The sequence below is a fragment of the Coffea arabica genome, chromosome 11e, assembly GCF_036785885.1.
Source record: "Coffea arabica cultivar ET-39 chromosome 11e, Coffea Arabica ET-39 HiFi, whole genome shotgun sequence".
Classification (NCBI taxonomy): Eukaryota; Viridiplantae; Streptophyta; class Magnoliopsida; order Gentianales; family Rubiaceae; genus Coffea; species Coffea arabica.
In genome coordinates this window covers 62601790-62618150 of record NC_092331.1, presented here as the reverse complement: position 1 = coordinate 62618150, position 16361 = coordinate 62601790, and the positions used below count along the sequence as shown (strand labels likewise).

The 16361-nt window shown below is 37.9% G+C and overlaps 3 protein-coding genes across 5 annotated transcripts; all 3 read right to left on the bottom strand.

The window, feature by feature from the left end:
* On the bottom strand, window positions 1-4750 carry LOC113717611 (hsp70 nucleotide exchange factor FES1-like). 3 transcript variants are annotated; one of them, XM_027242379.2, is made up of 8 exons: window positions 4212-4750; window positions 2888-2979; window positions 2515-2665; window positions 1408-1535; window positions 1151-1309; window positions 857-1042; window positions 424-627; window positions 1-353 (listed from the first exon to the last, which is right to left on the bottom strand). In XM_027242379.2, exons 1-8 carry the CDS (start codon window positions 4483-4485, stop codon window positions 333-335), a joined length of 1215 nt encoding a protein of 404 aa, XP_027098180.1. In that variant the 5' UTR covers window positions 4486-4750; the 3' UTR covers window positions 1-332. The 3 variants fall into 3 exon arrangements, with proteins under 3 accessions (XP_027098180.1, XP_027098179.1, XP_071928752.1); XM_027242378.2 differs by having other exon boundaries at window positions 206-353; window positions 2515-2674; window positions 4212-4627; XM_072072651.1 differs by lacking the exon at window positions 1-353 and having other exon boundaries at window positions 482-627; window positions 906-1042; window positions 2515-2674; window positions 4212-4627.
* Window positions 4751-6209: 1459 nt separating this feature from the next.
* On the bottom strand, window positions 6210-8527 carry LOC113718667 (uncharacterized). Its single transcript, XM_072072200.1, has 4 exons — window positions 7984-8527; window positions 7823-7872; window positions 6506-7738; window positions 6210-6419 (listed from the first exon to the last, which is right to left on the bottom strand). The coding sequence occupies exons 1-4, from the start codon at window positions 8525-8527 to the stop codon at window positions 6210-6212; spliced, it is 2037 nt and encodes a 678-aa protein (XP_071928301.1).
* A 3879-nt stretch (window positions 8528-12406) lies between these two features.
* On the bottom strand, window positions 12407-15393 carry LOC113717672 (uncharacterized). Its single transcript, XM_027242453.2, has 2 exons — window positions 14783-15393; window positions 12407-13178 (listed from the first exon to the last, which is right to left on the bottom strand). Exons 1-2 carry the CDS (start codon window positions 15103-15105, stop codon window positions 12677-12679), a joined length of 825 nt encoding a protein of 274 aa, XP_027098254.1. The 5' UTR covers window positions 15106-15393; the 3' UTR covers window positions 12407-12676.
* Window positions 15394-16361: the final 968 nt, after the last annotated feature.

The window sequence follows — 16361 nt, the reverse complement described above, 5'->3', positions numbered from 1 at the left end:
TTCATTTTCAATAATATTTTCATCATTTCAACTACGTTATCATTATACAAGAACTGACAAAATAATTTCACTTGTCACGTTCATACAAATTATACTGTATAACCAAAAAGCATGGGATGAAAGAGTGAAAGCCTGGGACGGAGGAAAGAAAAAGGCTCATGAGCGCACTTGGACTCAATTCAGCTCCATGATTCTTTAGGATCAATTTTGATCCTAAAAATTGCACCCTGCCATGTTGACAAATAACCTGATGTACACAAACAGATTGAAGATGACCTCAACATTGTAAATCCATGTTTGCTGCACTTCTTGGTCGGATGCCACACTGTGAATCATGTAGGAAATTGTGTATCCTGCCAATCATCTCAATATTTCAGCAGCAATAAAGGATATATATACCATATATAATGTTCTCTTGCTTACTTTATTAAGCTTTCCAATGAAAATCCGTTCTACTTCGCCACGGAGAGTTTCAACATCCTTTGCATACTCGCTATCATTCTCTTCCATTACTAACTGCTGTAATTGCTGCCTCATCTTCTCCAAGGCTGCATCTAACCCACAAAACTCTTTGAAAACTAATGCTTCTGTCCGCAATTGTAAAAGGTTCTTGACTGCATAGAGTGCCTGTTATTGCATTATTATATTCAGCAAAGAGGAATCGCGTACAGAATACTTGCCAATCAGTAAAATGGCATCCAAAGAATGGTACACGAGATCCTTCCTTTTTAATTTGAAATATTTTTCATACTTAGTCCAAAAATTGAGCATTTCAGAGAATATGTGGAAAGTTTATATTAAACATGCACAGCATGAACCCCTGTTCTAGATTTCAATGGCCATGCTAAAGAGACACCTTTTCCTGGAGATCAAGGTCCACTGATGCAAGTAGATCAACCACAGACCTCAAAAAGAAACGATTGTGGAAGAAAAGGGGCTCTGGATTACTCCCATTTTCTAGCTGACACTCAGCCAGGTCAGCCACGAGTAGAACAGACTTCTTCTGTATTCTTATGTCAATGCTTGAGTTGCTCAGGATATCCTGAAAGAATGAACCATTGTAAACAGTGATATTCACACTAATAACTGTAAACAGGGCAGAAATGATTATTTGACGGAACTGCCATATTACATTTAACTATATGATCACCTGAATCATCAACTCGCCAGCTTCAGCATAGAAAAGTTCTTGCCCAACGAAATTATTTCTGATTAAAGCTGAAATAGCAAATAATGCTTTTATGGCTTCCTCAACAAACTCAGATCTTGCCATCTTGATCAGCTTTGCCAGAGCATCAAGTTCCAGTACCTGCGATCCTCATTGTTCAGATGATGTTTCTTGTAAGGAAAATTGTAAAATGCGCAAGAATTCCAATCAAAGACATATTATTTAAAAAATAAAAATACCTGCTTTTGAACAACAGGGTTATTTTGACAGGCTTTGCCAAGAATGAGTGCAGAAGCAGTCCTGACTTCTTGCTCGGGGTGATTTAGTTGTTTTATAACTATAATGAGACCACCAAGTTTGTGCAATTCTGAAAAGAAAAGTTTATATCTTATAGACCTACCAATAGAGAGAAACGCTACTTGAAAATTCCCAAAAGAAAAGTGGAAGGCTGTACTTTGTGCCTCCACAATTATAGCTTTCTTCCAGAACAAGCTACAAGCTCTTTGGCTTATTATATCCAGCAGAAAAATACAGGAAGCAGTAGCAGCACATAATTTACGAGATACAGAACTATGGAAAGTGCTATCATGTGAGAAATTCTATTGATGGATCACCAATTATGTACAATAGAACAATTCAAGATATCTCAATGGAAAACCCACAAGAGCAAATCATCGTCACAAAAAAAATTCGATCTACATAAGCATCATGTTATCTGAAGTTTTGGAACTAAATTCAGCTAGACTGCACCCACCATCAACAAGTTTTGGAAAGGAGAGACCATTCGCTAAAAGTTATCATCCACGGTACCTTATTAAAATACTGATTGAAATGACAAAAAGAAAAACTTCACACAATGAATGCATCCTCTTCATGACAAAACAGTGGTCACAATTAGAACTTCTTTTAGATAACAGGAAAGAAGGATGCTTTCTTATCTTTAAGAGATTACATGAATAAAATATGAATATGTAGAATTTGCTTTATCAAATGTTACCTCAAACGAGTGGGACAAAGAACTCATGGTTTAAGCCTCAAACAGACTATCACAGTTCACAACAGTTACTTTGGCTCTTTCAGCACATAATGTCCTGTTATTTCAATCAGCGAATGACAAGAAGCTCATCTTCCAGCTATTTGACAAAGTCGGGAGCATTTCTACTATTGCTAGGTGAAAGAATGTTAACAAAATGTACAACTAAGGACTATATGCATGGAGTATGGAGAACAGTAGCTCAACAAAATTATATCTTCAGATCAAATGAAACAGCTGAATACACAAATTGGAAGCAGCTAAAGTATATTTCATTTGTTGCTCAAGCGTTAGCAATAAAAATTGTACAAACCATTTGCATTATCTATTGGCTCCACAAGTGTTGAAAGCTCCTCTAGTGCACGAAGACGATCCTCTGATGGTAAAGACGAATTCTTTAAATCATCTATTGCAATCCTCATCAGTTGTGCATCTGAAGGCATCTTTAACTTCTCCATCAGTTCCTGACAAGCCTAAAATCTTGTTATATATTAAAGGATAAGAAGAATGCACAAGTGGCAGACTTTTAAGGACAAAAAGGAAAACATTACTGGAAAGGATATACAACAGAAAAGGACAGCCAAAACAGTTAAAAAGGAGCATAAACTAGATGCCCCGACCAAATGCATTCAATGGTATGTTGTACTTTCAGCCTATAGATGAAACCACAAGTTAATCACTCTGACCTTTATCTCCATATGGCGTTTCTTTAGCTCATCAGGAGACAAGCGTTGGACATCTTTCGCGGCTTCTTTCAACTTAGAAGGATCGGAATGCCCTGAGACAAAAGCAGCGGCTGAGGAAAAGGAAATAGAATACACCATTGAACTAACAGGTTGAAGCCCAAAAATCAAGACAAACAGTGAAATCTTATCCCAATACAAGCCTCACGGTCAAGTACAAGAGTCCCGTTTGTGGATTTACTTTAGTTTAGGTAGGCATCACATTCCCAAAAGGCAGATTTCCATCTCTTTTTCAATAAACTCACTGCATTTTTATCTTTGGTTACCTCTTCCTCCAAACCTTATCATCAGTTTGACTTTGAAACAGTATTTCACAAAACTTATGCACATAGCCATGCATGCATAGCAACCATTCTAAAGCATGCTATAATTCCAAATGCTTGTAGAAGCTCATATCTCATTCATCCATGTTCATAGGATCTTCCATCACATGACCACACTGCCAACACAGTTATACAAAGATTACAGCACATTACTAATACAAGATGGTCATTTCCTTGCATGTCAATCCCAAAATTTAGATTTAGAAGGTCAAAGGGAACGTACATAATAGAATAAGGAGGGGAGCAAATACAATCTAGAATCATGCCAAGGCAGAGGTGAATCTCAAATTCAAATTTTAGATATTTCTTCTCACATAGTAGCAGCCTCCCCGTAGATGTACACTCCATCACCTTTTATAGAGAAGATTTACAAATAGAAATGTTGATTTACTTGACAGTTATCAAGAGTTTTCATGGGGAAAAAAAAATTAACCGATATAGGTATCATCGCTTTAGCCCTACGTAATAGACTATAGACATAAAACCTTGAGCACGTCAATTAAAAATTTAAAGCTTAAAAGCCTTGAAATGATGCTGCCATATTCGTTGTCAGCGATAATGTGCATAAAGAAATTTTCGTGACAGCAATTATATGGGTCCACAAATCCCAATGCACCTAATGTGCAACACAGACTGAAAGAGGGCATATAAAGAGAAGGAAAAAGTTGACATCTGAGGCAGAGGCTGAGGCCGGAAAGATAAAACTAGTTAATTGGAATCGGAGCTCAATCAAGTAGGCACCAGCGAGGGCTAACAAGCAGTTAGGACTACGACAATTTATAAAGTAATAAAAGCTCATCAGAGTTTAAGCTTCAGTTGCAGACAAAGATAAGGGAAATGATTATTTTTAAGAAAAACTAGTAACAACTAACAAGGGAGGGGAGCACAGGGGAAAAAAAAAAGGGTTAGGAGGAAAATAAACTAAACTACTCAAGTAGTCGAACCTATTGCCCACTGCAACATTCCGTCGAGGGAAGAGAAACCACCGGCGTCAAAATCACGGTGGTTCTCGTCATCATCATCCCAGAGCAAAGAGGAATCCCCGGCGGCGTCGGCTTTTGCAACGAGATCTCCCTCCTCTTTTGCGGTAGACCAATACAGGCCTGTGGACGCCGACTTGTTTAGACCATCCGCCGAAGCCCTTGCAGCAAAAATGCTCAATGCTAATGCTGCTGCTGCTGCTGCTGCTATTGTTGTGAACGCTATCATCAATCGCATTTTAGGCGGCAGTGAATAGTGATAGGGGCTCTACCTTGTCCTTTTTCTTTCAGACATCTCTACCTTCCTTTATTTTGCAGCTTTTATATCGAACTGCAAATTTAACAAAACAATATACTACTTTTTATTAATAATAATAGGATGAGAAGACGAAGGGTCCGAACAGAACGGAGCTCCCGGCACCCAGTCAACTACTTCTGAGGTTTCAGATGGGTTGTGAATTGGGAATTATGGGGACTGCGGCGTCAACCGAAGGCGAAACCGAAAGTGCCGGATTTGCAAGCGGTCATACATTAATAATTATTACCACTTTATTAGTTAGCGTAATGGTGACGAGAGCCAAATGTATTTAAACTTTTAATTATTAATTAGAGCGAATTGCGCGAAATGTCACTAAACTATTTCAAAGTGCCGGTTCTGGTCACTAAACTTTTTTATTAGCGTGAAATGTCACTGAACTAGTAAATCTGTACCGTTTTGGTCACTCCGTGTATTTGTGCCGTCAGGAGAGACGGAAATCAACTTTTTGAGGGGCAAATTCGTCTGCACAGTCTTTTCCTTGAAACTCTCCACCATAAATCACTCTAAAGCTTCAGACAACTCGTAAGTTCAATTAGGAAGTGCAAACCCTTATCCTGTAATAGATTTCTTCTGCAAATATGGAGTAGGAGGGACAATATACGAAGTTGCGATTTGCTGGGAATGTGTTGAAGCTTCATTGGAGGAATACCTAAGAAAAGAACTCCGACTTGCAATTTGCTGGGAATGTGTTGAAGCTTCATGAGAGGAAAAGGCAAGGAAACAACTCCGACCTGCTCTTGTGGCAGTAAAACCAATTTGAAGACTTCATGGACTGATAGGAACCCGGCAAGGAGATATGTTGAATGTCCTAATGGCAAGGTAAGTGTGTGAAGATATAGGAAATTCGTTAAATTAGGTTAATGTTTAATTGTTTAGACATTTATCGGCTAAAAAGAATTTGGATAATTTTTTTGTAGGTTGATGGCTGTGGTTATTGGAATTGGTATGATGAAGAAATGTGTGAGCGTTCGAAACAAGTCATACCCGGTCTTTTAAGAAGAATAAATAGGGTGGAAATCGAGAATGAAACTTTGCGGCAACAAATTCTCAAGTTGCAAAAGAAAGCTGAGAAAATGGAGGATAGAGTAAAAAATCTGAAGAAGAAGCTTGGAAGAAAGAATGTGAAAAAATGGTCATTGTTCTTTTTGTTATAGCCTGAACAATTGTTAATGCATCAATGTGGATTTGGGGGCCTAACAAGGGACAGAAGTTTGGAAGGCTGCAAATTGATGGCTACTAGAGTATTGTTGTACTTCAAATCCTAAACCAGTGCTGTCAAATGTTTTAATACACAGCTCGTTGTTGTTGAGGTTATAGTGTTTTTATATACACCTCATTTTGGTTGGTGTTGTTTACACCATGGATGTTTGAAATTGTAATTTATGAATAAAAGACTGAAGTATTAGTTCCAACATATGGGTGGTGCAAAAGAAAAGTAGCTCACAAATGTAGAAAACATAAAGCCAAATACAACAAAAGAGATAATTATCACTATCATTCCAAACAGCTGCTTTACAAAAGAGATAATTATCACTGTCATTCCAAACAACTGCCAACAAAGTTAGCCATGTTTCACATATAAATAATCTGGAATTGTCCTAGACATAGAATACATCCAAACAAAAGCTATGCAAACAAGTCCTTTAATCTGATCTTCCACTTCTACTTCTACTGCTCCTTGATGTTCCAGCCCATCTACCAATCTTGAATGGAGGCTCTTTGCCCAAGTACTCATAGTTGGTGTTGATCCTTATCTTGTCAATTTCAGACAGCTTTCTCTTTGAATGGAGAGACTGTTTGTTGGCCGCTGTAGTAGACTGGTCGGTATCATTGACAGGCCTAACTCTCCTCACCTGTACACAAGTACAATAAATATTAACAATAGCTATTTACCATAGTAAAATTAAAAATAAAATTAGAAATAAATTTTTGCACCTACAAGTGTCTTAGTCTTTCTAATCTGCTGCTTTTTCGTACTACTAGTGGCAGCTTGTGCATTACGTTCAGCATGTGAACCAGTGTCATTATGGGAAGTAGTTTGCTCTTCAGCTCCATGTGGCTGAGAATTGACACAACTTGAAGAATATCCTTGAACTTCCACATGAACAAAATCAGGCTCCTGAGAATTAGCTCCATGTGTTGTGCTTGAGCCATTGTTGGTGTCTTTTGACTTTCTAGCATGTTTAGGAGCTGGAGCAGGTTGACTGCAGCCTTCACCTCCATTATTTTCTGGAACACTTTTGCAGGTAGCAGCATTGTGGCCTGCCTGACCACATCTTCTACAGTGCATGATCACATGCTTTTTTAATTTTTGCACATTATTCGTTCCCACATGAACACTACTTCTATTTTCAGAACTACCTTTTCTTCTTGCTTTCTTGGGCCTACCAGGTTGGACACATGCAAGTGGAGGATCTAATATGGGAATATCACTCTGAGGCCATAGAGACTTTCCACTAATTGGATATAGTACATTCTCATATATTTGAAAGAATAGATCTCTACTATAACACTGATCGGCATAGTCATTTGGGTTCCTACCAATTTTTAAAATGGCAGAAATTGCATGGCAGCAGGGGAGCCCACTAATTTGCCACAACCTGCATGTACAGGTTCTGTCTCTTAAGTACACAGCAAATTGTTCCCCCTTAGGTCCCCTAACCTGATATCCCCCCTTCCCATTTGATATTGGCTTCCACTTTCTAGAAAACTTTTCCCTCTCCTCAATCAAAGCCTTTATTGCTGGTCCCACAGGACCACTACATTTTCTCATCCAATATACCCTATTTGATATCTTTTCCATTATGAATTGTCTAATCCACTCAACCATCCCAATCACTGGCAACTCTCTAGCATTTAATATATGAGAATTAAATGTCTCTGATAAATTATTAACCAGCATGTCAGATTTCACGTGAAGTGGAAAAAAAGCCTTACACCAGTGATGAGGTGGTGCAGCTCTCTTGACCCACGCGTGAGTTTGCTGGTCATATGCTCTAAGCTCTTCCAAAGCTGCCTCATAGAACTCCACTGTTGATGCTGCTGCAATGCTCCAGAATTTTTCTTTAAGCACTTCACCAGGGTGTTTTTTCTTGAAATTTCTGTACATATGCTGTACACAATATCTATGGCCAGCATCTGGTAATAACTCCAGCAGTGCACTATCAAGACCCTATAAAAGAGTTCTAAGTTTAGTCACTTGCAAAAATTATCCTATACAATACATGCTATAAGGATAAAGAACAGTACTCCTAACCTTCTGTTGGTCTGAAATAAAAGTGTATTCACTGCTAGTTGTTGGTATTTCTAGATCACCAATCAGTAAACTCAAAAATCAAAGCCATTGTTCCCGAGCCTCCTTCTCAACAACTGCCCAAGCTAATGGCCACCAGCCACTATTTGGATCTGCCCCAATACCAATCAACAACTCCCCTGGATATGCCCCCTTAGTGTGACAGCCATCAAGAGCAATAAGGGGCCTACATCCCTCTCTAAATCCCTTTTTCATTGGTCCCAAACAGCAGTAAAATCTCATGAATCTGGGATTACTTTCAGGATCAGCTCTTGGTGAATACTTGATGTCTATGGTGGTGTCAGGGTGAGTTTTTTGTAGTTCTGCTGCGTACCTCCCAACATCAATATACTGCTGAGATGCTGACCCTTTGATAGCAGCCTTAGCCATTGCAAGTGCTTTGTAACCTTTGTTTCTTGTGATCTCGCAACTATATTGCTCATCTATACTCTGTAACAATTGCCTTACAGGCATGTTCATGTTGGATCTAACAGACTCTTCAAACTTGTCTGCTACCCAATTGGATGTCATGTTTTTGTTTCTCCAAGCATGGCTGCAATTGGTGTGGACATCGTAAATTGTTTTAACTACAAAGTCTTCAGTACCCAAAGCAGGAACGTGGCTAGCATAAATGTACCACTTACACGGATCTGCACATTTAGCTCTCATTCTTGTTTTGTCACTTGTATACATATATACAGGTCTTCCACTTATAATTGCATAATTTCTGAGAGCATCTCTGAACTATTTTTTGGTTCCAAATTTTTGCCCAACATGAAAATGGGGATCTGTTCCATCTCTGATAGCATTGAAACTAGTGTATCTCACAGGAACATCTTCATCTTCTGAATCTGGATCACTATTTAATTCCCCTTCCACAATATCATCCAATAGTGGGTTGTGTTCCGCTCTATTTTCAAATGCTTCAGCTTCAGTTTCAGGACCAGCTTCTGTTTCAGCTTCAGTTGCTGCACCTTCTCTATTTTCACATGCTTCAGCTTCAGTTGCTGCCCCAGTTTCTGTTACAGGTTCAGTTGCTGCACCTTCATTTGTTGCACCTTCACCTACTGCACCTCCATTTGATGGACCTTGACCTGCTGCCCCTCCATTTGATGCACCTTCAGTTGCAGCACCATTATTTGATACACCTTCATTTGTTACACCTCCTTTTCTAACTCTTTTTGTAGCACCACAGAGGGCCTCCGACGTACGAGATTTTCTCCTATCTCTGTTTCTTCTATTTCTGGAACTGTCATTGTCCCTCCTATTCTGACTTGATGGAGTTGGGTCATTATCAACTTGGCTATGCATTTGTGGCTCGGACTCCTGTGTATTGTTGTTGGCCTGTTCACATCTCCTAGAAGAATTTTGGTATGCATCTTCATCTTCACCAGCATGGTCATGTGTCCACTCTAAAGCTGCAGCTGATCTACTAGCTTGGACTCCTTTTCGTTGTCTATGAGGTATTGCTGCCTGTTGTGTAAGAATTTCACCATCATCCAAGATCTCCTCTATTACCACTGAACTCTTTGTCTGTGATAACTATTCCAATTCCTTTTTCTTCTGCAACTCATATATTTCCTCAACTGTTAAATGATGACAGTATACTTCCATTAACTTGTACTCATTAACCCAACCACAGAATTGCATAATGTCTTCATCCGTTTGAAGTTCCATCAGTCCATGGTTCAAATCCCCTCTAGGGTCAATGTAATAATATAACATAGTATCGTTGTGCCCACACTTTTCCACCATTTTATTTATTTCATGAATCGACATAAAATCAGCATGGCAAAGATCGAAATAATCAATCTCTCCACCCACATAACTCTTGTATTTCTCTCCCTCAATTTTACCACAGTGGTGGAGTTTAATCGAAAATGCAGGTCTATCAGGAACTGCAACAACAACGACAAAGGCAAACAACATGATTCTTGTTAATCACCATTTTTTATTGTCATACATGCTGTTCTTCTTATAAAAATACTTAACCCCCATTTGTTAATTAACCCGAATCAGACAACTGCATTTTGAAAAGTTTATTTTTTATGATTAAATTACAAGATAGAGGGTTCTTGTAGGACCCTTTGCAACCCACTTATACGACAAAAAGTGAAGTCAATCGTTCTTATGTCATTTTCTAAACAACCGGATCACTTCAGCAAACCCTAAACCCAATAAAAACTCTCACTAAATACTTCTTTATACTCAAAACACAAACAACACCATTAATCAAGAAAAATGTGTACGGATTGTAATATTTCTTACCGTATAATGTGTACGGATCAATGAATTCGTCCCTTTGCCTTTTCACCCATTTCGCTGTCATCGATGACCGATTCTTCACTGCTAATCTTCGTCTTTTGCCGGTTCTTTGAATCTTGTCACTGATTACTGTGAGAAGAATGGATCAATTTTGATACTTTTCACTGTCATTGTCCACATTCCCAAAAATTTTACCAACATTCCAAAGCCCCACAGTTAAACCTTTCACTTACCAGATGAAACTCTTCCCACTAAGGCTGTGCAGACGAATTTGCCCCTCAAAAAGTTGATTTCCGTCTCTCCTGACGGCACAAATACACGGAGTGACCAAAACGGTACATATTTACTAGTTCAGTGACATTTCGCGCTAATAAAAAAGTTTAGTGACCAGAACCGGCACTTTGAAATAGTTTAGTGACATTTCGCGCAATTCGCTCTATTAATTACTGTTAATACAGTATTAAGAAGATAAACTAGTGATGTGCCTTCTTCTTGAAAATTAATTGTTTTCTTTTAGTGGACATAGAAAACAAAATAATGCAATCATGTAAGAATAATAAGGGGTATAAGAATTATAAGGGATCTAGAACTAGAGGAAGCTGAATACCATTGAGTTGTGTATTAATTAATTTTTTTTTTATTGTAACGGCATATTTAACCTAATTTAACATACTCCTACTCCTACACTTGGAGAGGGGGAGCCTACTCTAGAGAGGTAGCTCAACTAAGTCAGAGGGAATCTGACAAGGATTGAACCACCATCAGAACCCATATGAATTACAGAAGCACATTAAACCTTACCTCCCACCCCAGAACTAATGTAGCGGGCAAGGAATTGGTTAAGTATTAATTAATGTTGAAGTCGGAGAAATTTGAATGTTGTATAACTGAGTCATGTAGTCTGACAAGTTTATTACGGTAGAGATTAGTGTACTTTTGGAAAAAGAAAATAGTTAACCATAAATGATGGGATTTCTATTTTACTTTTATTTTGTTTTGATATAAAAAAAAAAATTGACACCGCCTGTAACACCGCATTATTCATAGATGTTAAATAATCAATTTTATGTTAATCGAACGGACAAAATATCCTTTCACGTAAATTTCACCCCCTCAGCGTGGAAAATAATATGCTATTACGCTAGTAGGAGGATTATAACAATTTCTGAGTCTTCAATTGAGAGCAAACAATTGAGAGCAAAGGGCCATGCCATCCCCCGTCCTTTCATTTGGATCCCGGGCTAGCTATACATACGTACTTGGTCAGAGTAGAGATTAAGGAAGCCTGTGCACTGAAATTTAGGCTAGTTTGAAAAGCAATTTTTCTTTACGTTGTTTTTTATGAATATATTTCTCAATCACCTTTTCACCTCACATATATTAAATCAAATCGCTATAGTAATTTTTTCACAAAAAATTCAGAAAAATTTCCCAATCCAAACGTGACCTTGGGTTTTCTGAAGGGACAGGGGCCGTCAAGCGAGCGCTATGCTGTGACTTGTGAAGAATTGAATTGCAAGGACTTCCATACTAATAGTGGACTTTTGTGCATACGGAGCTGCCGTCGATTAATACTAATAAAGACATATGCCAAATTCGTCTTTAAAGGGCATCCATCTATAGTGTTCTATTCTGCGCTTGGTGAAAATGAAGAGTTGTTTTCTTGGACGGATTTAATATATGTTGGATGATTTAGAAAATGCTCGAGGGAAGAAGAGAAGGAACCGAATTAATGACCTATTCTTCAGACTTATCATCAAAATGTGCAGCATAATTAAACAATAGGTAGTCTGTGGAGTAGTGCAACCAACAAACTGGAAAGTCAAAAGGCCTGATTTTCGGATGCAAAAACGCAAACTCACTCAAGTGCCCGTTTTGGAAACAGAGAAGATGCCAAAAGAAAATTCAGTCCCACAAAGGACCTCCAGCCGCAAAGAATGCGACTAACCAAACAAAGTAATGGCGATACGGAATCTGAAGTGATAGGCCAATTAGCAACTAATGGCCATTTTATTGATAGAATGCCCTGCAACTAATTAACAAATTTTGACTTGACTTCTTTGGTGTCTTAGATACTCCTGCTCATGCCTTGCAGGAGTGATCCAAGGGCAAATCATGGACATAAAATCATTTAATTTTAATCCTCCCTATGGGGTTGCTGAATTTTAATTTGATTGTAACAACAGAAAATGACTAATTTTATGATGAAGATGACATTTGAAATATATTTTTTCACGGATTCCCAAGAAAACCTATTTTTTACAGGAATATCTAGTAAAAAAATTTGCCCAACAAAAAAGTACAACCTTATTCCACAAGCCTAAGGCTGGCTAAATAAGCCAGACTCGAGATTTTGCTGTTTCCACTACATTCATGGAGGCATTTAGAATTTCAAAACATGCGAAGAGCATCATGATTTACACAAACGAAATCAAGATAAAGCAAAAAGAAAACAAAGCACCGTGTGAAAGGAAAGTAATAAAAACGACCAGAAAAACATTCACTGGGTCATACGAGTTAGAGATCATCAAAAGGTTGCAAATGGATGCATCGTTAATTTGTCTTCGGACCTTTACCATTATTATTTCTCTTAGAATACCGTTGAGTTGACTCAGCAGTACGATTGACATCATGAAGACCCGCATGGGCCACATCAGCAGAAGTTTCAGTAACTAAGACATCGGCCGAGTACTTTTTGATCCTCAGAGAAATGAGAATGCTGGATAAGATCCCAAGCACGGGAAAGACATATGACCAAACCTGAGATTTCTTGGACCCGGATGCAGAAGCTACAGCAGCACTTGCAAGACTGCCAATTGAAGTGTTCTGCAATATCATTGGTAGGCAGCCAATTACTGTTGGAAGCAGGAAATCCACAATGAAACCTACTTCTGTTGCAGCCAAGGCATAGTTGATGACATAGGAGGGTATAGGTGAGAATCGAGCAAGAAGAACAAATCTCCATCCATCTTGTTCAACTCCACGAGAGAGCATATGAAAATACTTGTTTCTGCGAGCCCAATCTACAGCGGAGCTAGAACTCCTGCAAATAAGCCTGAAGAAAACAAATGTCATCAGAATGGAAATAGCAGACCATAATAAATGCACGCACTAGATGAACACATATATCTAATCTAAGTAATGGCAGAGAGAGGAAAAAGATCCTAGGATGAGCTTCAAAGTCACAAAGGAAAAATTACCAATTTCTCCTTCAGGTGCCTGTCAATTTTTAAAAATTTTCCTTCTCATCTATTACTTACCCCCATATTAGGCTGCTATAAATATTGAACATGACAGGGTGCAAACCAGACTATTATGGAGGACAACAACCAGTCAAGATTTACAGGAAGGAGAAAACTTTTTCTTTTAGTTTATTTCTCTTTTTTTATAAGGGGAAGAAAGGTTCCTGTTTCATTTTAACCAAGCGCAAGGAGGAATGAGTACATAGGTGATAACCATCCTCACAGTTCCAGTTGAAAAGCGCCAGAACAACTACAAAGCAATTCGATAACTATGAATTGTATCCAATTTGTGGGCAAAGAGAGGTTCTACAGATGATGTACCACAGATACTTTGAAGAGAAAAGATTGACAACAAATCACCTTCTTTGCTATAATTGCAGAGGCAGAAGAGGCAGGTTGCTGATCTGCAATATAAGCAAGGCACGGGTAGCATGGTAACTACTGACAGAAGAGGGTAGAAGGATACAAAAATAATGGCACATGAAGCTTCAACCAACTTTAACCCGCAGTCTTCAGAGATGCAGAAAGAAAAGAGTTGGATGGGAACCATAAAGGAATGATACAATGTAGAAAATGCCATAGGTGCAAGTGAAAAATAAATTGCAAATGCAACTTTGCGTCCTCAACACGTTTAGAAGAATAACTCCATCATTCCATAGCACAAGGTTTAACTAAATTCAATTACAGAAAAGACGCTATAGTAGTAGCATAATATGAGACACACATAGCCATATATGACTAAAAAAGTTTGAGTTTCACAGCCTGTGTCACTTTCAAGATTCTTTATTTTGGAAGAAAGGAACATAAATGGTAGAATCAGATAGGTTCTGATATGAAGATTTGCTGGGAAACATGTATTCAGCGCTACTCTCAGCGCATTGCATTCCGATGCTCAATGTACTTCTGTACTAGTATGCTACCACTACTACTACTACTACTACTACAGTCTACAGAAGATGAGTTCTAATATAAACCTGCTACTGCATGACAAACTTACCTCAAAATTTATAAAATTTATACGTACATATAAGAAACTACCAGTAGTGTAACTTTTGCTGTTATGTTAAATTTAAATGGAGTAACTTTTTCTCAACATGACGAATATTGAAAAATAGAGAAGTCTTGCGATCATCCTCTCAAAAGCAATGCCAGTTCTAAGAAACGACGGGAGACAGCAGTCAGACCCTTGAAGCAAAATAATAACGAGAAGAAGAACAAAAGGAAATCCCATAAACAAGAAATGTTGCTGTACAAAACTTAGTTCCGCCGACCGTCCTCCCTCCGATACTAGTCGAAAAAAGTATGCCAAAATGTAATCTAAGAAGTCCTACCAGTAGTAATAATTAGTGAAGTAGTATATAAAAGGGAAGGAGGAATTAAGAAGAAGAAGAAGGAAAAACGAGGAAGGGTAGACCACCTGCCGATCCAGAAGGAAAGTGAAGCTCCCAGGACCTTGGCGGAGAATACGCAAAGGACGGCCGGAACGAATCCGAAAAGGAGGGAGGCCCCGGCTTCGAAGAAGACGGCGTAAGGAAGACACAGGGCCAGGGTGAGTGTGTGGACCCCTACGTAAGCTGGGATGGCCCAGTATCCCAGCCGATCCGAAAGGTTTTGGAACCATCGCACAGCCGTCTCGTTGTCCCACCCCAATCCGATGCCCATCTGCTTGCTCACAGCCCTCATCCCGCCCATTACCGCCACCACAGCCGCAACTGTTCCCCATCTTCCCAACGCCCCCATTCCTGCGAATTCTATCTACCTTATCTATCTAGCTTCAGGAAACCGTTGACAATTGTACCAAATTCTCTACGTATTAAAACTTTTTGTTGATTCGGTACCCCTTCTCTACGTATGAGGCTTGTTTGTATTGTCATAAACAAAATTACTTTTTTGTTAAACACATCCCCAATTAGGGCTGATTGCGGGCAAGCTACTGGCCGCTCGGTCAATGACTTGGTTTGAATTCGATTTGACCGATTTCGAACTCGAATTCGAGTGGATGGAACGGGGATGCAAGTCGAGTTTAGAGTTCGGATATACGGTATTCGAATTCACAAGCTACTCATCGAGTAATTTTTTAATTTAAATAATAGAAAAAATTGTTTAAAACGTTACTCACATTTTGTAAAAAAAAAAATTTCGTCCCTCATTTTTATAAGTGTAATTTTACGTTCCTTACAAATTCATATTGGTCAAATTTGGTCCCTACCTAGATTTTCGATTAGTTTTTTGTCAGAATTCATCACATGTCTTACATGTGATCATTTTTTAGGGGCAAAATTGTCAAAATCAAAATTTACATAATCCATCTATAGTTCCTTATATTTCACAAAATGAATTGTTTTGTCCCTCGCATTTTACAAAATAAATTTTTTCATCTCTTACATTTCACAAAATGAATCTTTTCATTATTCATTGACCATGTGTATGAATAGATTTTTTTTTAAAACTATGTATACATCTATTTGATTTCACCTGTACAATACGAATAGCATATAATATATCTTTTTTTTTATTTCATCTAAACAAACTAATTGTAGCTATACATATGCTATTTAATAGATATATACATAAGTTTAAATCTAACAATTTTGATTTAAACCCATATATATATATATATATATATATATATATATATATATATATATATTTGATTTCACCATGTGAATATATTCAATATTTGAAATCTTTTCTATTTTTGTAATAATTTATTTATTGAGTTGTGTAATAAGACCATCTAATTAATTGATCCTAATTCGAATTCTATAGTCATGCTAACAAATTGCAATTTAAATATGAAATTTTTATTCGCCACCTTTAAGACCAACAGTTGAATTTCTTACCTTGTGATTATCTTAAAATTTGAAATTATCAATCTCTTACTTCTTTTTGTCATATTTTTCCTTTGTTTATTTTTTCTGTCCAAATTTAATTCAATATAAACACTTGATAATATTTAGAATTAAATGTCCTTTTTGTTTTTAATTTTCAATTAA